Source organism: Anopheles arabiensis, chromosome X, assembly GCF_016920715.1.
Source record: "Anopheles arabiensis isolate DONGOLA chromosome X, AaraD3, whole genome shotgun sequence".
NCBI classification, from domain to species: Eukaryota; Metazoa; Arthropoda; class Insecta; order Diptera; family Culicidae; genus Anopheles; species Anopheles arabiensis.
Genome location: NC_053519.1, coordinates 21,566,702 through 21,589,979, shown reverse-complemented (window position 1 = coordinate 21,589,979; position 23,278 = coordinate 21,566,702). Strand labels below are relative to the sequence as shown.

At 44.2% G+C, this 23,278-nt stretch overlaps 2 protein-coding genes and 2 long non-coding RNA genes across 4 annotated transcripts; 2 read left to right on the top strand and 2 right to left on the bottom strand.

The window, feature by feature from the left end:
* Positions 1-1,248: 1,248 nt before the first annotated feature.
* Positions 1,249-6,161, top strand: LOC120906437. The gene is made up of 4 exons (XR_005740091.1): positions 1,249-3,106; positions 3,172-3,275; positions 3,362-5,609; positions 5,703-6,161. It is a non-coding gene; the product is annotated as an uncharacterized LOC120906437 (long non-coding RNA).
* Positions 6,162-7,404: 1,243 nt separating this feature from the next.
* On the bottom strand, positions 7,405-9,784 carry LOC120905723. Its single transcript, XM_040316758.1, has 3 exons — positions 9,574-9,784; positions 8,388-9,430; positions 7,405-7,419 (listed from the first exon to the last, which is right to left on the bottom strand). The coding sequence occupies exons 1-3, from the start codon at positions 9,782-9,784 to the stop codon at positions 7,405-7,407; spliced, it is 1,269 nt and encodes a 422-aa protein (XP_040172692.1).
* A 7,098-nt stretch (positions 9,785-16,882) lies between these two features.
* Positions 16,883-19,939, top strand: LOC120906436. Its single transcript, XM_040318122.1, has 2 exons — positions 16,883-18,155; positions 18,279-19,939. Exons 1-2 carry the CDS (start codon positions 16,902-16,904, stop codon positions 19,701-19,703), a joined length of 2,679 nt encoding a protein of 892 aa, XP_040174056.1. The 5' UTR covers positions 16,883-16,901; the 3' UTR covers positions 19,704-19,939.
* Positions 19,940-21,616: 1,677 nt separating this feature from the next.
* Positions 21,617-22,621, bottom strand: LOC120906129. The gene is made up of 2 exons (XR_005740033.1): positions 21,767-22,621; positions 21,617-21,691 (listed from the first exon to the last, which is right to left on the bottom strand). It is a non-coding gene; the product is annotated as an uncharacterized LOC120906129 (long non-coding RNA).
* Positions 22,622-23,278: the final 657 nt, after the last annotated feature.

Sequence of the window (23,278 nt, the reverse complement as noted above, 5' to 3'; positions counted from 1 at the left end):
GCTGTTGCTGCTGCTGTTGCTGCTGCTGAAGCGATATCTGCTGCTGCTCACGTTGCTGACTAGAGGACTTGCCGCTGTTTATCCCGCGGGGCTTGCGGCGCACTACCTCAACAAACGAGCTGTGGTCAATGTCTTCCTCTGGTTGAGCCTGCACCTCTACGTTCCGCAGTGAGACGGCTGACGTCAATGGCCCTGGTTGCTGGGGAGGCTGATGTTGCTGCTGCCTTTTCATCTGGTTCTTCTGTTGCAGGTCTCTCAACTGTACCGATATTGCAATTAATGTAGTGCGAGTCTCCTGCTGTTCCACCCGCAGCTTCTCATTGTCGGCTTTTGCGACCTCTTCCCTGCGACGCGCTTCTTCCTCTCTACGCTGTGCATCTTCTCGCTGCTCGCGGAGCTTCTCCTCCATGAGCCATCTCAACTGTGTTAGCTGTTCGTGAAGAGCCGCTGTTCCTGTTTTTCTTCCTGGTCTCTTCCAGATTCTGCCGCAGTATTAACACCTCGGGTGATGAAGGGAGGTTGGTTCCCGTGCCACTCTTTTTTTGTTTTAATTCCAACGAACTAGACAGCCGGTGAGCCGGTAAACCCCCGGAGCGGAGTGCCGACGGCATTATTCTTACCCTTCCAGCTTTGTTTTGGGTTTTTCTTTTTTTCCCAAGTACTATCCGTGTTTGCCTCACCGAGATCGAGGAAGGTCTTTACCGCACCTGTTAAGACCGTGTATAGGCACACCGAGTAAAAGGGATCATGGGGGGGGGGGTTATGGGGGATAGTGGGAGTATTTTTGGTGAACGTGCCAATTTTCCTCATCCACCAGCTTTAACTTCTAGCCCGTGATACGAGGAACGTATTAAGATGATTCTCCGATCTTACACCATTAACGGCCAATTAAAATTTTCTGCTTGGGAATTGTTGATGATTGGTGATTGGGCTGTCGCCGTCCTGAACTGTCACCGGCTTGAGGCCCGTGTCTGTGCTCCATCGGATGCGATTTTATCGGAAGGCCTGTCAAAATTTGATATGGAATTTGACAGATAACGTCGGACGTGCGATTTCGTCGTACGACGGAATCAAAAAAATTTGATTTCGTCGGACGCCGCATCCGATTTTATCTGTCAAACTAAATGTGTGGTGTTTTGTAGGAACAATCTCAACTTAATTTTTCATAATCGTTATATTATTAAAATCATCCAAATAATCGCAATATTATACGAAAAAGCGTTTGACAGCACGTGCGATAAAATCGCATGCGACGGAGCACAGACACGGGCCTGAGACCGCTCCATCCGGGGTCGCCGGCGCCGATAACGGCTATCCGTACGATGCTGTTCTCTTGCACTTCTCTATACCTAGCTGGCAATCTCCACTTCACGGGCAAGCGCCCGTAGCTTACTAAGCACGCTCCGCACTATTCCGCACAACTTATTGACGCTTTCACACGATTTTCCGCGATTATATAGGAGCTCGTATTTTGACGTTCGTCCTTGTAAACAACTCCCTGACAGCCTTCCAAAGATGCCAATGCCAGTGGTTGTGTTGTCTCTCAGGTAGCGAGATCGAAATTGCATGGAGAAGAGGCAATAAAAGGCTCGGAAAAACTATTTTCTACTCTGACCTTATAAGATCTACCGTATAGGTAAGATTTAAGCCAGGATAGAAGGGGATCACCAATTCCGAGTTTCTCAAGCTTTGAAAGTAAACAGGCTAGCGATATAGGGTCAAAAGCTGCTTTAAAGTCGGTATGTATATATAGTATCCACTTGAGAGCCACGCTCCATGGTGTTAAAGATCGAGGATACAAGGCACATTAGGTTAGTAGAGGTTGAACGTTTTGGCATGAATCCGTGCTGATGTTCTGAAATTACATTTGTAACACACGAACGAATAGACGAGTGAACAACTGACTCAAACACTTTGGAAGACGAACACAATATGGACACACCCCCTATAGTTAATACATGAAAAACGATTGCCCTTTTTGTGGATTGTAATGAGCCAGGCTTTTTTCCACAGTGACGGAAAATAGCCATCCTGTTTTGATCTATTATATAATCGATAAAGTAGAGGAGCGAAAAATGTAGAACATTTCTTTAATAATGCTGATGGTATCCCATCAGGACCGGGGGAAAAAGAAAGTTTGAGTTTGGATAGGGCAACCAACACAGAATCGACATGAATTGAGACATTATTACACGAAAACACATTCGACGGTGTATGAACAAGACAATCAGAAACATTAACTGGACTGCTGCTGGTGTCGACAAAAACACAAGCAAAAAGTTTTCTCGAGTCTTCGGGAGAAGACGCGGACTCATTTAACAAATGTGGTTGATTATATGCGTGGATGGACAAAAACATACGTGAAGAAGACAATTTTCGGCACGATGTGCACAGAGCTCATTTCGTCGTCCCGGGCGAATGGAAAAAAACACAAAAATCGCAAGTTTCGCCCTCGGGTAGAACATTTCTACATTGGTTCGCGGGTTCGATCTAAATTGGTTTATTATTTATCCGGTTTATTATAACTTGTATTATATTATTATATTAAAATCAAATCATGGGCCGAACCCGACTCAGACTGCACAATAACTATGGTCATGGGCAAAACCCGACTCACAAGCATTCCTACACCCAACTCGCTGAGCTTGTACCACTCTGTATTGGTCATGGGCCGAACCCGACTCACACATATACTAAATTCAATAAAATCCCAAGTAGCAGAGCCGAAGTTGTTCAGAGATTTTTCTGTGTGCCAAAGCCCTGTCTTCTCTTTCTAGATTTTGGACGGCAAACCGCCGCGCGTGTAGAGATGTGTGCGTGTGACAAAAAATGATGGATGGGTTTCAAGTCTTTCGTTGGTCACACACACACACATGCATCTACTGGTGGTTTGCGCTACATCGAGTCTACCCATCTTTCTCGATCTACCATGATTTTTTCTGCTATCGCACTCATCCGGGAGTTAAGGATCCTCAGTTCGTCCAGAACTTTCGTTGTGCGGGAGTGATGTGCGATTTCTTGTGTCCCCTACTTTCCTTTTTTACGTTTTGCGCAGTGTTGCTCCTTCTTCCATTGTGGAATGATTTATCCTAGCTAACTTGTTGAGGTAAGTTTCTTGATCTCATATGTGCTTCAATGTACTAATTCAACTGATGCTTATCGTCTTCAAAGTTACAGGTGTATGCGCCATTCATCAAAGCCTACCTGTTGGCATCATCAACAATCTTCAAAGTGGGTGACGGAAAGAAAATGTTTTCCAGTTTTAAAATATTAAGGTAAGTGTTGCTCTCATCATATACGCAAAACTATCCAAAGTAATACATACTACATACATTAATTATTGGTTCATTTTTATTGACAGCGTTCAGCACAACTCAGCCACAAAACAACGCACTGGATTGCGCTAAGAACCTGTCACTCTGACACTGTAAACAAGTGTACGAGTGGATCCCATACAAAATTTCCCCTTTTTGCGGACTGAGAAACAAAAAAATAAAGAGCCGAAAAATTACACCATTACACCACTCTCAATACACTTCTGCTTATATCATGGCAGAATCGCCAATGTGATATCTTCTAATCCAACAATCAACTTTCTTCTCCGGTACATGGACGCACATCCAGCTTTATTCCTCGTACAACACTGACTAACTCCCTCACGCTCATTCGTCACTCACACTCTCTTAGCTGTACCCTAGGATACCGCAGTTCTATCATCAGGATACCGCAGTTCTATTCAACTTTTACTAACGCATTACGATCCATCCGCAGAAATAATAGTGGTAGCAGACGCTTCATCCATTGGAATCAGAGCCACTCTTAGTCACAATTTCTACAACGGTAGCATCAAAGTTGTGCAACACGCTTCAAGGGCGCTGACAAAGGTGGAATCCAACTAAGGCCAAATATAAGTCCTTCCGCAAAAACAGCTTTGCATAAACGCGGTCACCACGCTGAAAACGTTTGTGAATTAAACCTGCCGGTTATTCTCGTGCCGCAAGAGGAGGTTTAAGCAGTTCCAGAGAAGTTCTAACTTTTCGCCCAAGCATAGCTTCCGGTGGCGATTGTTTGTTCTCTAGCACCGGATTGACGTGATTGACGTTTCCTCAAAGAGCAAGTCACAGTCTGATCGCACTCCAACATTTCGACCGTTTTTGCGCGTGTTTTTTAATCTCATATCGCTTCTGCACGCGCTCAACTAGTCCATCTCTGGTCGATTTATCATCCAGTGATAAGGTTTTCATCAAGTGTACAAACCCCGCAGCATAATTTCCATTCGAAGATTGTATCAAAACCGCATCGTGCCGGGATCACATACACTCATCCTCGCGTGTGTTAGTGTGTTGTCGTTCTTTTTTTTTTCTTCATCATGGCCGAATCCTGCCCCTCCTGTGCTGCTCCTGTAACGAGTGATGACTCCTGTAAGTGTGTTGGCTTCTGTAATACCACTTACCACTTTGGCTGCTTGAGTGTGTGTGAGGTGGTCATGTCCGAGCTGAAACGTCCTGACTCACAAACTCTTTGGATCTGCACTAGCTGCAATGAATCACGCGCCAGTAAGGGTTTTTCACTTAATGGAATGCTAGCTGCTCTTTCAAACCTGAAGCTGGAGCTTCTTGGAGAATTTGATTGTCGTCTCACGGATGCCTTGGACGCAGTCAAGAAAGATGTTCTAGCCGCGTTCCACGCAACTTATGTTAACACGCACACTACGTTACTTACTGCTCCCCCTGGCTTACCGCTTCTAATGAATAATTCTGTGGCCACTCCTATAAGCTCTCGCCCCGGTGAGCTCGATCGTAACTCACAAAACGCACCATCCCGAAATCCACCTAAGCGGAGGCTTGTTGATTTTACGCCGCCGGATACCAATCCTAATACCCCACTGCTCACGGGTACAGCGCCTATATTAACATCGTATCGTGCCGTGTTGACAGTCCCATTAAGTGATCCTAACTCTAATAGGTTTTGGTTATACCTTACCCGCATAGCTCCGTCGGTCACAGACGTCGAGATGAAGGAAATGATAACAACACAACTGGGCACTGATGACGTCATCATAAATAAGCTGTTGCCCCGCGACCGCGATCCTAACACTCTCACTTTTATCTCATTTAAAGTAGGGATCCCTACGGACAAAGAGTGGGTAATTTTTATCATGGTGTGCGTAAAAACCTAGAATCAAGCCGATGGAAGATTTCGTAGGCTTAAAAAAAGGGGAGAGAATCGGTACCACGGTTCTCTCCCGCTCCCATATAAAATACACGGTGCGCTCTCTCGGTTTCCAAGGCTTCTTTGCTTTCAATGTGTGAGTGAAATGTCGAGGCTCTGAAATGGTGTGTGTGTCAACTCTGCATTTATTCGAAGCTGTCAAATGCGATGTTTACATTTTCATACCGGCAAAATTTGATATACGCGTAGGAGTGATTTTAAACTGTGAAAAGTAAAAGAGTAAAAAAGTTATTAAATAACATTACAAGGTAACTTTAGTTAAATGTTTATGGTAGAATAATGCCAACTAACCTTTAAATACTGTCTTTCGTAGTTATTTTGGTGCTATATATCAGTGGGTCAGTTTGTTATACCCTGCGAAGGAAGAAGAAGAAACAGTGAGTATAAGTTTCATGAATTGTGGTATTAAATGTGAGTGAATATTAAAACATTATAATAAACTGTTGTTATTCATTATATGTCGACACCAGCAAAGCACGCGCGGCTAAATCCTGAAGGCGAAGAAATGGTACATTCGCATCTGCGTGAACCGTTACTAACCGGTGAAGCACCTGTGGTGCATGGTTCACCTGTTGTGCCTTCGACTTCAACACGATGCCCGCGTCCTATCGGCACGATTTTACGGGCTAATATACCGTCGGAGCCGTGTATTGCGGCGTCTGCATATGGTGTACAAATGCCGTCATCGATTGCAACAATGCCAAGTTCGACTGGCTCATTATACACCATGACGCCACCGACTTCAGTTGCAGTCACGTCTTCGATTGTGTCTTCAACAAGAATGGCCACAGCAACTTTGCTTCTATCGGGGACATTCATTAGAACGGTTGCACCATCCACGCCTGCGCAGACAACATATGTTGTAGCTTCATCGACTGCGACTACATCAACGGTAACATCATCTCATTACATGCATTCAGCATGGCGTGCGCCCCACCGACACCCGCACCCATTTTTTCGATGCAGCCGACCTCAATCAAGTCCCTTTCTGGGACCATAATACGGATGGTTCAACCTGGAATAAATCCGCAAACCAATCCAACTGTGCCTGTGCCTTCAATTGGAATGTCTTCCACAGTAAGGCTTCCATGTGGAAGAACGGTTCAGATCGGCCAACTAGCATTGAATGTGCAGGGTGCATCAGTTATGCATTCGTCTGGTACGGCTACGATTTCGACCGCGCAACCATCGACCAATCCAGCATTAGTGTCTGTGCCTTCGCTGGGAACGTCAACTGCTCCTATGCTTCCTTATGGAACCACAATCCGTACCATTGTACCATCTGGAACCGTTACATCTCCGTCGACTACAGTAACAGCAACAGCCCAGCCAGGCACTTCTTACTCGGACGATAAATCAGCTTCGACTTCTACAGTGTATGCAACTTCGTTGCAAATGGCTGCATCATCACTTCATTCACCGGTGTCATCGCTTCGACCTTCCGCTAAACCACTGTCAGGAACGACTAAGGCAACGCCAATCGCATCTTATTCATCTGGTAGAAGTACAGCACCTTCCATTCACATTACTTCAATAGAATTGCTTCCTTCCTTGACCATGACACCACCAGAATCACCACAAATAAAATCAATCGGGTCAGATTCGGCCACATCGCAGCTTGCCGTTTCCCGGTGTACGCAGCCATCAACATCCGGTATACTCTTAAAAAATTCATCGGTTGTGCCTACAAAAACAAAAAGTGCAACAATTACAGAAAACTTACCTACTGCTGCCATAGTGTCGTCGGAAACATCTCAAAATCTGGACTCGAGCATCAGCAGCCTGGAGTCTATGGTAGATATGTTACCAGATTTCGATAGTGATAATGATACGATGCCAAAAAACCAGGAACACATTGCAAACAAGCACACTTGTTGTGCTTTGTGTCAGCGACAACTGCGGTAGAAAAAAAGCAGAGAACTGCAAATATTTGTTATGGTTAGCGAAATTTACAATATTTTGAAGGATAAAAAAAATGTAGTCAAAGCACAAATGCTACTAGCATAGAGAAAATTAAGACCGTTGACGAACTTACTGTTTTCGAAGACAATTTGAAGAACGAGGATTTTTGTAATAACATAGCCCAACGCTTGGATGCAGAAATTGATTCTGAAGATGCAAATAGCAGAATGCACCAAGCACTTGATTTACTGTTTGATAAACAGTTCCTTGCTACTTGTAGCTGGTCTGGAAGAGGAAAAACAGAAAACAAACATAAATTCAGTGGCTATACAAACATGTTGCGCTTGTTCCAAGTGATTGCAACTAATCACTATGGTACAAAGGTAGATTACGCTTATGTAGAAACATATATTCATGGGAAAATAATTAAGGCACCAGCAAGAAAGCATATCAATAGTGATAAAAAAAACTGATACCAAACGAAGATTTTATACTCACTAGTCAAAGAGATTTAAAATCGAATAGATGTAAATAGTAAATTAAGTTAATCTTTAGATGTAAGGTATTAAAGCAATTTTGGTGTTTAACAACTTTATGTTAAAATACTATAATCATCTGTGGTGTAGGTAATATGAAGTTAGGAACAGTATTTATTAATTATTATTGGTTATTTTATGAGAACTTTATAAAAAAAAGAAATATACATATTTATGAATAAAGCATGCAACTATAAAAAAGCATTTACTATACGAACATGCACTTTTATTTAATGGTTACTTGTTGTTCGGTACATCAAATTTACATTTTACTATATTTTGTTAGTTGTTGTTAAGGTAAAATAATTAAAATGTTAATTTTTATTGTTTTATATTTATTATTATTAAGTATGAAGCAAAGGTACAAATACTAAATTGCTATCACTAGTTTTAATTGCAACCATTTTGCATTTTATATCCGAAACATAAAAAACCATTTCCTCTGTAAAAAGATCGCTTAATTTCGCTTCATATATATCTTTCATCCACTTGGAAGAGTAATATGAGGTAGTTTCACTTATGCAACCAAAAGCCTTACCGCTAATGATAATATCTGATCCTTCCATTTTGGCACTGCAATATTTAACAATATAGAATATAGAAATCATGAGTTAGAAACTTTTGTACTTTTAAAATGGTATGGATTTATTATCTACAATGTAATATAATATATAAATTAGTACACTCATACAACAATAACAAACGGGATTGAAATACGTCCGTCGTACGGGCCGGTCGGGAGCGAAGAGACCGAAACTTGTCACTCTCTCGCTGATAGCGCGTATCATCGGGAGTGATCGGCTTATCCGTCAACCGATCGGCAATCGCGACATAGGGTGCTCCCAACAGAAACCAATTTGATTGTTCACTTGGATAAAGAGTAATAATTGAGTTAATGTGTACAACTGCCCCATAACGTTTGGATTCAATATATGGAAATTGGGAATTTTTACTGCTTGACGGACGTGTTGGAATCTGTTCCGATATCCTGTTTGCAGCCTGTACTAAAACATTATGGCCATTTCTTAGGGATCTACCCACATCGTGTAACTTGGCTTCATATCGATACGATGAAAAATGTACAAGTGCTCCAAATTTCTTTACATCTTCGTACACATGCAATAAATTGTGCACATTGCTGGTTATACGATGTTCCCCGTAAAGAGTACCATACTGTTCAACAAACTGTACAAGCAAAATATGTGCAGCTGGCCAATGCTCTCTGTAACATTCCGAAGAGAATAGTCTAATCGCACAATAGTATAACATAAAATGTTCATACTGTTCTTTAGACAACACTTCCTTCAACACTATGAAACTAGCATAGTTCAAAAACATATTGAATTCACTGGCTTTCCAAAAACCAGTATCTTCAATACTACCCAATTTGCGGTGAAATTCTAAAGGGATTTCCACGTTGTTGAGAATATTATTAATTCTGTTTAATGTTTCTTGACTCCATTTGGGACCTCCACCAAACTTGCCGGATTTCCAGCCGTTAATAACTTTGCGTGTAACTCCAAAGTCAATCAGGTGCAATAGGTCAGCAATAATTACATTAACGATGATATCGAAGTGAAGAAGGTCTATAAGTGGCGTTGTTTCCCTGTGATGTTCACCGTATTTAGAATCCTTGAAATCTTGATGCGTTCTCACTGGTGCGTCAATCCCGGGAAAACACATCACTCTTGCAGTTTTGTCAAATTTTCCTTCAACAGTACATTTCTGGCATCCTTTTTTGTGGTTGAAGTAGACCACGCCTGGAAGTAAAAGACGAAAAGAAAAAGAAAATTAATATGTTGCAATGGGTACATGCCAACAATAGGATCGTGCTGTAACACTTTTTTTTTTTTTTAATATAATAACAAATATGTTACAATTCAAACGTGTTTTAACAACCTACCTTTTATAAAAGCTCGTGCAGGCGAGTCAGCGATGAAAGCCCCAACGCGTACTTCGATTAGCTTATTGGCGATTTGTATGCCATTCTCCATCAATCCGTTGAGCTCTTTTACAAGCGGTCGTAAGTACTCCTCCACACTTGCAGGTTTTGACTCACCCAAAAAATTTCCAACCGTTGATACTGGAATTTCAGGTAGCTCTTTAATACTCATTAGTATTGGCCAAAACTGCTTGCGAGAACTTTTGTGTAATAGGAGTCCGTCGATGGAGAAGTTTAACGAAAACTTGCTCACCCGTGGTTGAACATTACCAAATTGTTTCTCCAGAGCTGCTTTTACTCCGGGATACCAAAATTCTCCTCCTGCTATTTGTTATATTTCTTTTCCACACTGCTTCGTTCTAAGCAGTGTTCGCGCGTCTTTGGGCAGCTTATAGCTGGTTATATCGCGTAATATTTCTAACATTCCGTTAATAGCCTTATGCGTCTGATAGGTTTTCAAAGCCCAATTTCTGACTCGCTCGGCCACTTCACTGCTACTTGGTTGTGTTTGCTGTGCACTATCAGACGCTGACTGTACTTCGTTTTCCTCGTCGTCGTCGATATTTTCATTCACTTGCATATCGTTACACTCGTCGATATTTATCCAATCATTGATTTGTTCTTCTTCAACGATTTGTTCTTCGACCAGGTATTCGATATATTCTAAATGATCACTTGATGACCGAATGATTGAAGCATTATGCATGTCTCCATCCGATACCACATTTATGTTATGAAGGCCAGATGTACTACATTCGCCCAACGATTCTGCCTCTTCTTGCTACCTAATATTTTCGATGATTTTATACATCGAGCCTGTTTCACGCTTCCTTTTTGCTGCCATTGTAACAATACACACAATCCTCGTTAATGCACCACAAATAATTTGTTTCACACTAATCACAGTTTAACTTCACAACTTTAAGGAACATGACTGTTTTAGTCCGCATGTAGTGACTGCCCGAATGTAATTGACTAACGAACATTATTTTTTTCTTTTATAAGCGCGGTAAGCGGTAAACAAAACGATATTGCGATACATCTTAACAGGTATTTGTTTTATATCTGAACAATAGGTAAAATTAAATGAACATGCACCTTTTCAAAGGGTAAGGATGATTTTAGAAAAGGTAGTGTTGACGCTTCGCTTGGATGTCAAATGATAACTTGACGAAAGTGAGTTTCGTCAAGTGAGAATGAGCACGGTAGGAAATGATGAGTAGCGGGTGAGTTGCCACTCGCGTGAGTGGCAATCATAGAAAAATTATAAATAGGGCAACATAATGAATACACTTTCTCTTGCACTTTGGAAATTCAACACACAGCGGTAAATATTCAGCCCACGCAAAATCATCCGAAACGTTCGCGATTGTTCATGGTGCCGTGACCAGGATTGTGCGAATATCTGGTTTTTAAATCGCAAGTTTCGATAATTGCATCGGGGTTTCGTTTTACCGCTTGTGCCACACACTTTTTGGATTGCCGCAAACTTACAGCTGATTTTGCCGCATCATGCAAGTAACTGTAATCGCAAACACCCACATCAACTAACATACAGGGTTTCGAATCATATAATGGACTACTTGATCCACTCGGTGGAATGTTTGAAATGGTAAGGGGATGTTTGCAACGTTGCTATGGAGGTTTGCATGCATATAGGGGAATCTGTCAAACACTTAGGAGAAGTGTGCAAAACAGCTATGGAGTGTTGCATCCAGCTATGGAGCGCTCGGTTGTAACGCTGTAGAAATTTATTCAAAAAAAAATTTAAAAGCACCGCGTGATGATTTAAATGTTTGGGTGATTACTTACTTACTTACTTATCCGGCGCTACAACCGCTTTGCGGTCTTGGCCTGCCTCAGGAGTGTCCGAAACCGCTCACGGTCTCGCGCCTTCGTCTGCCAGTCCGTTATCCCGGCCTTAATGGCGGACGCCTCCACGCCATCTTGCCACCTCAATTTGGGCCTACCACGCCTCCTCTGTCCTTGTGGACGGCCTAAAAAGACTTTACGGGCTGGGTCGTCCGTTTCCATGCGTACAACATGGCCAGCCCACCGGAGCCTGGCGAGCTTAATACGCTGTACGACAGTGAGGTCGCCGTACATCTCGTATAGCTCGTCATTATAGCGGCTCCTCCATTGTCCTTCCACACATACGGGGCCAAGTATCCTTCTGAGCATCTTCCTCTCGAACGCGGCTAAGAGGGCTTCGTCAGATTTGGACAGTGTCCATGTCTCAGAGGCGTATGTGAGTACTGGTACTATATAGGTACTATATAGTCCCAGCTTCGTCCGTCGCGACAGGTTCTTTGAGGTGAACTGCTTTTTCAGGCTGTAGAATGACCGGTTGGCAGCCAGCATCCTTGCGCGCAACTCAACTTCCATACTGTTGTCGTTGCTGACCTTTGACCCAAGATAGGTGAATTCTGGGACGACTTCAAAAGTGCGTTCACCTATCTGTACATCACGCCTACGTAGATTTGGATTATCAGCCACCATCAGTTTGGTCTTTGCCTCGTTTATCTGCAATCCGAGGTTCTCTGCCGCCTGCTCAATCCCTTGGTAGGCTTCTGCTACATAGGAGAGCCGTAGACCAATGATGTCTATATCATCAGCGTATGCCAGGATCTGGGTTGACTTATAGAAGATGGTTCCCGTAGTCTCCACCCTCGAGTCGCGGATGGCCCTCTCTAGCGCCAAGTTGAATAGGAGACAGGCAAGCCCGTCCCCCTGGCGCAGACCCTTGGTGGTAGCAAAAGGTCCTGAGAGTTTTCCATCCACCCTCACCTGGCATGTGACGTTGGTCATAGTCATTCTAACTAGCCTTATCAGTTTGGCCGCGATTCCAAATGAGCTCATAGCGTCGTACAGTTTTACCCTGGCTATGCTATCGTATGCGGCTTTGAAATCTATGAAGAGATGGTATGTGTCGTTTCTGTATTCAGCCATCTTCTCCAAGATCTGCCGCATGGTGAAGATCTGATCAGTGGTTGATTTTCCGTTTCGGAATCCTCTTTGATAGTTTCCTACTATCTCTTCGACGTGCGGGACAAGGCGATCCTGAAGGATCAGGGAGAATATTTTATAGGCAGTATTCAACACCGTAATATCCCTGTAGTTGTTACAGTCCAACCTGTCTCCCTTCTTGTATATGGGGTAGATGATGCCGAGATTCCAATCACAAGGCATCGATTCGCTATCCCACACCTCAGTAACAATTTGATGAATCTCGTTTTCTAGTCGTGCACCTCCATTCTTGACCAGTTCGGCCGCAATTCCGTCGGTTCCGGGTGCCTTGTTATTTTTCAGCCGACGGATAGCCTTTCGTGTTTCTTCTATGCTAGGTGGCAGTAGCATGACATTATCTGCTAGTGGCGCTTCTAGCTGTTCGCTAAACTCGTCATTGAGTAATTCATCAAAGTACTGAGCCCACCGCGAGAGGACCTCTGGCTGGTTACTGACCAGATCTCCATCCTTGTTGCGACAGCAGGTTACCTTAGTGTTTTCGGTGACCTGCTATCGCTTGGTAAAACTTTCGTGTCGGTCCGTACGCCTCTCTGGTTTGCTCGAGTTCCCGCATGTTTTGCTCTTCCAAAGCATGCTTCTTGGAGCGGTGAACTCGTTTCTCTTCGCGTCTGAGCCGTGAATATTCCTCTGCGCATGCCCGCGTTCTATGCCGTTGCTGCATTGCTCGGTATGCAGTATTCTTACGTTCGGTCACTAGTCTGCATTCATCGTCGAACCAGCCAGATTTGGTGTTGCCACGACTTGGTGGGAGTATATTTCTTGCACAGTTTATTATTTTAGTTTTTAGAGCGTTCCACCTCTCGCTCGTAGTTTCGTATCTGTCTTCTGGTAGTAGAGATTCTTCTAAAGCGGTTTTGAATTCCTGTTGGACAGCAATGTCCCTTAGAGAGTCCGTGTTGAGCCGAGCCTGCGTGTTTTCTCCGCCCCCATTGGCGCGGGGGCGGGCGATTCTACAACGTATCAGTAGTGATCGGAATCGATATTGGCTCCTCGATATGTTCTGACATTTAACAGACTCGACTGTCGTCGGCGGCTTATTAACACGTGGTCGATCTGGTTGAAAGATTCTCCATCCGGGTGCGCCCACGTAATCTTGTGGATTTTTTTGCGCGCAAATTTGGTACTTCCTACAACCAGATTGTTCGCTGCGGCGAACTGGACCAATCTACTACCATTATCGTTACTGTGCTCATGCAGACTGTGACAGCCAGTGTATTGGCGGTACATTGGCTCCCTACCGACTTTTGCGTTGAAGTCCCCCAGGATGATTTTGAGGTCATGCCTGGGGCACGCATCTATAGTTCTAGCGAGGCGGCCGTAAAAAAGGTCCTTCTCCTCTTCCTCTTTATCAGGAGAGGCCGTAATCACCGTTTGGGTGATTAAACACATGTTTTAGGATCATCAGAACAAAATAGTGGTTAATCCGTAATAATATTTATTCGGACTAAATTTTCACTACGTCCTATTGCCGCAAAGAAGAAATAGTAGAGTAGAGAATGTAACAAAGAATATTGTTTAAATAGCAAATTCAATTTTCAATTTAATTATTATGTTGGATGACAATACCAGAAACATATGTTTAATCACCCCAAACATTTAAATCATCACGCAGTGCTTTTAAAATTTTTTTTGGATGAATTTCTACAGCGCTACAACCGAGCGCTCCATAGCTGGATGCAAAACTCCATAGCTGTTTTGTACACTTCTCCTAAGCATTTGACATATTCCCCTATATGCTTGCAAACCTCCATAGCAATGTTGCAAACATCCCCTTACCATTTCAAACATTCCACCGAGTGGATCAAGTAGTCCATTATATGATTCGAAACCCTGTAATGGCCACACCGCCCGTTGTTTTGGCGTCCCGGCGGACTGTTTTATTGGGAATTCTCTCGCGATACGAGAAATTCATTAAGGATTTCGTCCCTGAACGGGATCAAGTAGAGGTGGAAATACGCGTTAAAAGGTTCGATAAGCTGTGTGCGGATTTGGAAGCTGTGCAGCAACAATTGGAAGATTCTGCCGACACTCCGGAAGAAGTGTCGCAAAATGCTACACTCAGAGAAAGTTTTGAGGATAGATTAATTCTTGTGCAATCCCAGCTGCAAGCAAGGTTACCAAAAGAGCAGTTTCAAAATGCCCAATCGAGTACCGGAGCGAATCCGTTAAAGGGCATCAAACTTCCTACCATTGCACTGCCTGAATTCACGGGGGACTATATGCAATGGTTGACATTCCGCGATACTTTTGAGTGCTTAATTCATAATAATATGGATTTACCGGCCATTCAAAAATTTCACTATTTGCGCGCCGCGGTTAAAGGAGAAGCTGCTCAAGTGATAGAATCCATCACCATAAGCGCAGCTAATTATGATTTAGCATGGAACACTCTAACGGAGCGATACTCGAATGAATACCTCCTGAAAAAACGCCATTTGCAAGCAATGTTTGCCATCCCAGCTGTACAGAAAGAAAGCGTTGCAACATTGCACCACCTTGTAGATGAATTTGAGAGACACACAAAGATTTTGACACTTAGGAGAAGAAACAAATACATGGGGTAGCATTCTCGAGCATTTGCTATGCACTAAACTTCCGATAATAATTTTACGCGATTGGGAGGAGCAAGCATCAAGCAATAACGATCCCAGTTACGACAGTTTGATTTCGTTCTTGCACCGTCGTATGCGTGTATTGGAGACGTTGCTTGTCAACAACTGTCATACGTCTCAGGGTAACGACCTAGCTCCCGTACGGAGAATGACCTTTCCTCGCCAAGCCAGTTTTGCTTCCACATCGCATGAAATGCCGAATTGCATGCTATGCAACACCGCGCACAACCTTCTGAAATGTCCGCGTTTCGAGCGGATGGACCCGAAGGAACGCCATCGGTTTGCTATGACCTCGCGTTTGTGCTTAAATTGTTTACGCGATAATCATATGGCTCGAGATTGTCCATCACAGTACAAATGCCGTTACTGTAATGCCGCACACCACACAAAATTGCACTACGCACATAACAGCCAAGCTTCCACTACACCACAGCATCACGCTCACCATAACCCAAATTTCACTGCACCTCAGCAACACACACACAACACCACTAGCGATCACACAGCCACAAACAATACACAACGCACATTTGCAGCAGCATTGCAGTATGCACCCGAACAAGTCATACTGCAAACTGCTATGATAAATATCATAGACGATTTCGGAATAGCACATTCTGCGCGGGCGCTGTTGGACAGCGCATCGCAACCGAATCTAATAAGCGATCGACTCGCTCATCGCTTACGGCTGAAGAAAAGTAATGTGAACATTACCGTCATTGGAGCAGGACAAGCTACAAAGACAGTGCGAGAGTCCGTACAGGCACAGATTGTCTCTCGATCCAGTTCGTTCACTGTGAACACTGAGTTGTTGATTGTTGACAATTTGATTGCAAATCTACCAACGCGCGACATAGACATCAGCGATTGGAAGATACCACCTGGTTTCGCTTTAGCAGACCCTCTGTTCAACAAAGCTGCTCCTGTAGACCTCATTCTTGGTGCTCGTCATTACCACACTTTCTTTGAAAATGCAACTCAGTGCCGTCCTGCACCTCATCAGCCCGTGATGATAGACAGCGTTTTCGGCTGGGTAATGACTGGTCCAACCGGCAGTGACAATTCTTCACCTAAAACCGATCCCACCGCATCATATACAATCGTCTGTATGGCATCCTTGGAGGATTCGCTACAAAGATTTTGGCAATTGGAAAATTTAACCATGAATGATGGATACTCACCAGTCGAACGACATTGTGAATCGTTCTATAAGCATACCACCGAACGTGACGATAGTGGTAGATATATTGTTCGCCTACCGAAACAGCCCGACTTTGATGCAAAGCTCGGCCTTTCTAGACCTCAGGCCATTCGTCGTTTTGAGCTTCTCGAGCGGAGATTGGAACGTAATCCAGCACTTCGAGAAGCGTACCAAGACTTTATGAAGAAGTACTTAGCACTGGGTCACATGTCTCCTATAAGCACTGAATGTGATGATCAGCCGCTTATTATTTACCACACCATCCAGTTTTTAAAGCGTCAAGTACCACCACAAAGGTCAGAGTAGTTTTTGATGGCTCGGCTAAAACGTCAACTGGCTTTTCGCTGAATGAAACTCTGCGGGTTGGACCCATATTTCAGGATGAACTCATTGATATTATTTTGCGCTTCCGCACCTATAAAATTGCTGTCTTAGCTGATATCGCCAAAATGTATCGACAAATTGTGCTGCATCCGGATGATCGACGATTGGTTCGCATTTTCTTCCGTTTCTCACCGCAATCGCCGATTGAATTGTACGAGCTGAATACTGTGACATATGGTTTGTCTCCATCATCGTTCTTGGCCACTCGTACATTGCTGCAGCTTGCGGAAGATGAAGGTGCTGACTTTCCACTAGCTTCACCCGCACTGAGACACAATTTTTATGTAGACGACTTCATTGGCGGAGCAAACAGCGTGAGTGAAGCTCGCGAGCTTCGTCAGCAACTTTCCGAGTTACTCTCCAAGGGCGGGTTTGAACTCCGGAAGTGGACATCCAACTGTTTAGGCGTACTAAGTGGTTTACCAGCAGAGCATATCGGTACACAGTCATCACTGAAGTTTGTGCCGAACGAGACTGTGAAGGCACTTGGTATCGCATGGAAGCCCGAACTAGATGTTTTGTGCTTTGAGTCAACTGCAATAATGGAAACCGCCAACCTCACCATGCGATCCATATTGTCAAATATTGCTCGAATGTTTGATCCACTTGGATTGATCGCTCCAGTCATCATACGCGCGAAACTGCTAATGCAGGAGTTGTGGCTGCAGAAAATCGGATGGGACGATCCGGTCCCTGTACACATCTGTAACAAATGGAAATCGGTTACTGACGACTGGAAGGATTTGGAAAGCTTCAAAAGGGAACGGTATGTGCTCTTACCTAACTCTAAAATACAGTTCCATACATTTGCAGACGCTTCAGAAGTAGCTTATGGTGCCTGCATTTATGCGCGCTGTGAGGACCAGCAGGGACGAGTACGAGTCAGCCTGCTCGCGTCGAAATCGCGTGTAGCTCCACTAAAACGAGTGACATTACCAAGATTGGAGCTCTGCGCGGCCGTGTTAGGAGCACATCTTCATCATCGTGTTAGACGCGCTATGGGAATCGACACAACCGAATCGTTTTTCTGGTCGGATTTGACGGTAACGCTAAACTGGATAGCGTCTCCACCCATCACCTGGAAAACATTCGTGGCGAATCGTGTTGCTGAGATCCAGAACTATTCGCACCCTCGTCAATGGAAACACATTCCCGGTTCATCGAATCCCTTCGATCTGGTGTCTCGAGGGATGTCAGCAGCTGAAATGCTAAAAGGATCGATTTGGAGCTGTGGTCCTGAATGGTTGGCGCTATCCCCCTCCAAATGGCCAATGTCAAATCCATCACTGACTGCTGAAACGGATATGGAAATTCGTCAGGTGAGTGCTGTAGTTGCAAATATACAAACCACTCACCATTGGTTCAATTTGTCGTCGTCCTACACCAAATTGGTACATATAATTGCATACTGCACACGTTTCATACACAACACAAAACACAAGACACGTACACTACAGTCATCACAAGTAACCTCAGCAGCATTACCGATCACCCCTGAGGCTATAGAAGCAGCTAAAATCGTGCTTTGTAAACTGGCACAAGAGCACGAGTTTTCATCAGAGATCCAACTGCTGAAAAAGGGAGAAATGGTACGAAAACAATCACCTCTACGGCGATTGAATCCGTTTCTCGACAACGATGGAATATTACGAGTAGGAGGCCGCTTGAAACTTGCACAGCTACCGTACCAGTTCAAGCATCCCATCCTGCTTCCCAAAAACCATCAGCTGGCTCATCTCATCGCGGTGCACATACATGAGAAGCTGATTCATGGCGGGGGAAGACTACTACTTTCCCGGATACGTGAGGAATATTGGCCACTCGATGGACGTCGGCTAGTAAAAAACGTAGTGAGGAATTGCTTTCGTTGCATTCGCCAGGATCCGCAGCTGACACAACAACAAACTGGTCAACTCCCGTATGAACGCATCACCCCGAGCCGGCCGTTTTCCATAACTGGAGTGGATTATGCCGGCCCGCTGTATCTGAAACCCGCACACAAGAGAGCCGCTGCCGCTAAATGCTACTTGTGTGTGTTTGTGTGTTTTTCAACGAAGGCAGTGCATTTGGAGCTGGTGGGCGATCTCTCCACGGCAGGCTTCTTGGCCGCATTACATCGCTTCACATCCCGGCGAGGATTACCATCGGACATATACTCCGATAACGGAAAAAACTTTGAAGGTGCGGTACACGAACTTAATGAATTGTTTGATATGTTACAGAACGAACAGCAACAAAACGTCATCGCATCCAACTGTTCGGACAGGGGCATAACTTGGCACTTTACCCCACCTAAGGCCCCACATTTTGGTGGATTGTGGGAAGCAGCGGTTAAGACGGCCAAACGACATCTCTACAGGCAGCTAGGCAGTTCGAGGCTGTCTTACGAGGGATACAGCACCATTCTGCAGCAAATAGAAGCGGCAATGAACTCGCGTCCTTTGTTGCCAATGACGGATGACCCCAACGATTTGGCAGCGCTTACGCCGGCGCACTTCCCGATCGGTTCTTCTATGCATGCTGTCCCGGTTCCCGACTACACACGACTGAAACCATACACGTTAGACGAATTGCAGAGCTGGCAATTGCTTGTGCAACGCTTTTGGAAGCATTGGACAACCGAATATCTGCAGGAAATGCAGAAGGATAATAAGGTAGTGAATCGTAGCGAAATAGTACCTGGCAGACTGGTCATCCTTGCGGACGATTCGCTCCCTATCACCCGATGGCCACTTGCTCGCATCATCGATGTACACCCAGGAGAAGATCAGCTTACGCGTGTAGTGAAGTTGAAAACGGCAAAAGGAATAGTTACGCGTCCAGTAGCTAAAATTTGCTTGTTGCCTGTTGCGAAGCCTTCCGATTAGCAGCACGTGTAGTTTGTTTTTTGTTTATGACATTCTGTCATGGGGGGGAGTATGTTGACGCTTCACTTGGATGTCAAATGATAACTTGACGAAAGTGAGTTTCGTCAAGTGAGAATGAGCACGGTAGGAAATGATGAGTAGCGGGTGAGTTGCCACTCGCGTGAGTGGCAATCATAGAAAAATTATAAATAGGGCAACATAATGAATACACTTTCTCTTGCACTTTGGAAATTCAACACACAGCGGTAAATATTCAGCCCACGCAAAATCATCCGAAACGTTCCCGATTGTTCAGGTAGATTATTTTCAAAACAAAGCTATCAAACACAATTTAAAACAGGTACCCCAGGGTACAAGAAATTTCGCAATTCAAATAAACACAACACGAACGAAATTTATACCACATATGCACGACAATACCGCCGGGGTACAAGCACGCAATTTAAACAAAAACGCCGCACGCACGAAATTATACCACGACCACCAGAGGCAAGCAAATATAGTTATTTTCTAAACTATACAATAATATAAACTATTGAAGTCTTACAGGTATACATTTATATTTCAAAGCACATACAATAAAATAAACAAACACTTACGATATTCATATTTCTTACCTACGTAAGTTCACAAAATAGATTGCATCACAGGAGACTCGTAAAACGCTGCTGCACACGAACAAAAGCACACACTTAATCAATTTCACAAACCTCCCGAACTAGGATTGCTGAAACACACACTTTTACCATTTAATAAAGCATTGGAACTAGGAAAACTGAACTTTTCAACACTAAAATAAACTTAATTAAAAATTACAAGCGCAGACGCAACCGGCTGAAATGAAACAACTTCGCCAAGTGTCAACTTGTTGGTGTCGTTGAAAAATTATTACGGTAGCCAGAGTGAGAAAGCTCAGGGTGCTTTGATTATAACTTGTAAAAGCAAGACGGGAAAACGAGCATGCCGCTGCGAGCAGATCAAACTGAGCGAGCTGGCCGAAAATGAACGCACACATTTCCACATGTGTAACCCCCGGTACCATAATCCATGCGACTTTTCGCTAACGGATTGATTAAATGGCGCCCGATTAGACGATCCGATAGAAGCACTTTTCAGGCTTAACGGATTGAGCGAGATACACCGTCGCGGCGACACGATACATGTTGCATACATGTGTACTACATTTCAAGAGCCCCCCCTCGCTTTTTTTCGGATAGCAATGAGTTCAAACACACTTACGAATCCGTTGTTCAATATTTTTTTTATTTTCTACTTTCTTTTTCTAAGCACATTCTTTCATTCATACACACACCCTCCCCACTGGTATTTTTCGAAGTATTTTTTTTTCTTCTTGAAAAACAAAAAAACTAACGCACACAAGGAGACCCACGGGAGAGTGCGAAACGACAAAGAAGAGAAAACACACACACACACCTTCTCCTCCCCATGGTGTTTTTCGCAAGGTGATCCCGTAGGAGAACGCGAACGCAAAAACACACACAGACAAAGCCACGCACGCATGCAGGCTAGCACACAAACACACACCTCACTCCTCCCCCCCCCCTCGTGTTTCCCCCCCACCCCCTTTTGATTCCGTAGGAGATCGCGAAACAGCAAAAAACACACTCACAACCACGTACGCATGCAAGCACACATACATACACATACACATACACCTACCCCTCCCCCTCTCTTGGTGTTTTTCACAAGGTGATCCCGTAGGATCTCGTTAAGCGAAGCGGCAAAAACACACACATCCACGCACGCAGGCATGCACACACATACACACACACAGACGCGCGCGTGCACGAACGCACGAGGGAGCGTAAATGAAGAACGTATAGAACCTACGTTGCCGGTCTCCCCCTCCCGTGTTCTCGTTCTCCGACAAGGCTGAGGTGTGCACGTTTGTACGTGTACCTTTGCCGTCCCTCCTCTCCTTCCTCATCCGTTGACCGTTCGTTGTAAGCTGGAGGATGAGTTCAGCGCTGTTGAAGAAATGAAAGTTAAGAATAAGATTACTCACTCTTTTTTGGTATGCTTTGTGTGTTATCATAACTTACCTTATTGCAAACAAAATCCGGAATGAAGCTCCTCGTTTATAATATTCCGCATTCGATCACATCCTCGGCGATGCTCGACGCCATCAGTGGATGAAAGCAGGAAAAGAAACAAAGAAAAGCATCAGTCACCATCAGCATCATCTTACTCTCACATTTTTACATCGGTTGATGATTCTTACCTTTTCAAATTCACCAAAACAAACAGCGATGGAACCAAATCCAGAACACCAAAATCACACACGATTTCTGGAGCAAACCGACACATCCTCCCCCTCCAATTGTTTGCCACAGACTGACGTGTGTGTGAGCAGCAATGTTCTTGAAGCGGTGAGCAACGGTAAAGCACACACAAGAAGAAGCGAGACGGCTATACGAGTAGCGACTTACGCCGCCGCACAGACAGCGCGCGTCATAATTTTATGCGCGAAAATCTTAAAATTCAAGTTATTCATGACAAATTGAATCGACATTTTCATACTCTGACGAACTTTTACGAAAGATATGTAAAAACTTAATGTAGTGCAATTAAATTTAGTGCAATATCATTAGCAGAACATAACATTTTGATATTTGTTTGTAAATTCAGATCCTAAGAGCTACTACTTTTTTGAACAATAAGTGTAGAAACACAAATTTTGTCTGAGTCCAGAACAGCAACAGGGAAGATGTCGTACCCTGAGTGTGGAGATGTGTGTGTGTATGTGGTGAACGTTGCCGCGTCAAGCGTGCTGTAGGATACAATGCGTGTAGGAGGGGGTAATATCGCTTGGCTCATTGAAAATACAGGCAAAGTTGGCGCGAAGAAAACGCAACACTACGGATTGTATGGAAAATGTTGCGCGTTCAATCCGATTGCCATGCGATTGTCCTGGGGGACTGTGTTAGTGCCAAAACTGTGTCGAAACCAAAACGCGCTCTCGCCTCCGTGTATTTCACACCGATTCTCCGCTTAACTCTACCCTACTAGCAATGAGAATGAAAAAGTGTGCAACTTTCAAGCGAGGGGCATGTAGAAGCATGGGGAGACGGTTGGAAATTCGCGGAATTGCTCGGAGGCGCGAGCGTGTTTTAGTTTCTACACAGTTTTGCACTCACACAATTACACATGTGTGAATGTGTGCGTTCACTTTCAGCCTGCGCGCTCAGTTTGGTTTTCTCGCAGCGGCATGCGGGTATCGGTGTCTCGCTCGCACTAGTGCAGCGAGTGTTCCTCTGTGCGCTCCCCTTCTTGCCACCACACGAAATCGTCAGTTCAGCTCAAGCGTTCGCCGTGAAAGGCTGCGCGCGTGTTAGCCTAAGTCCCGGGCGATCGAAGTTTCGCTAAGTGTTGAAGTGTTGTGCACATTGAAATGAAGCTGCGCTTTTCTTTCACCATTAAACTGAAATGTGTGATTTGCGCTGCTTTATTTCAATGTTTTTTTTTGCTGTATTGAACATCAACTACGGGATCCACGCAGTTAGACGGCTATTTCAAATACGACGATTTTTTTTATATAATGAATGTGTGTGGTT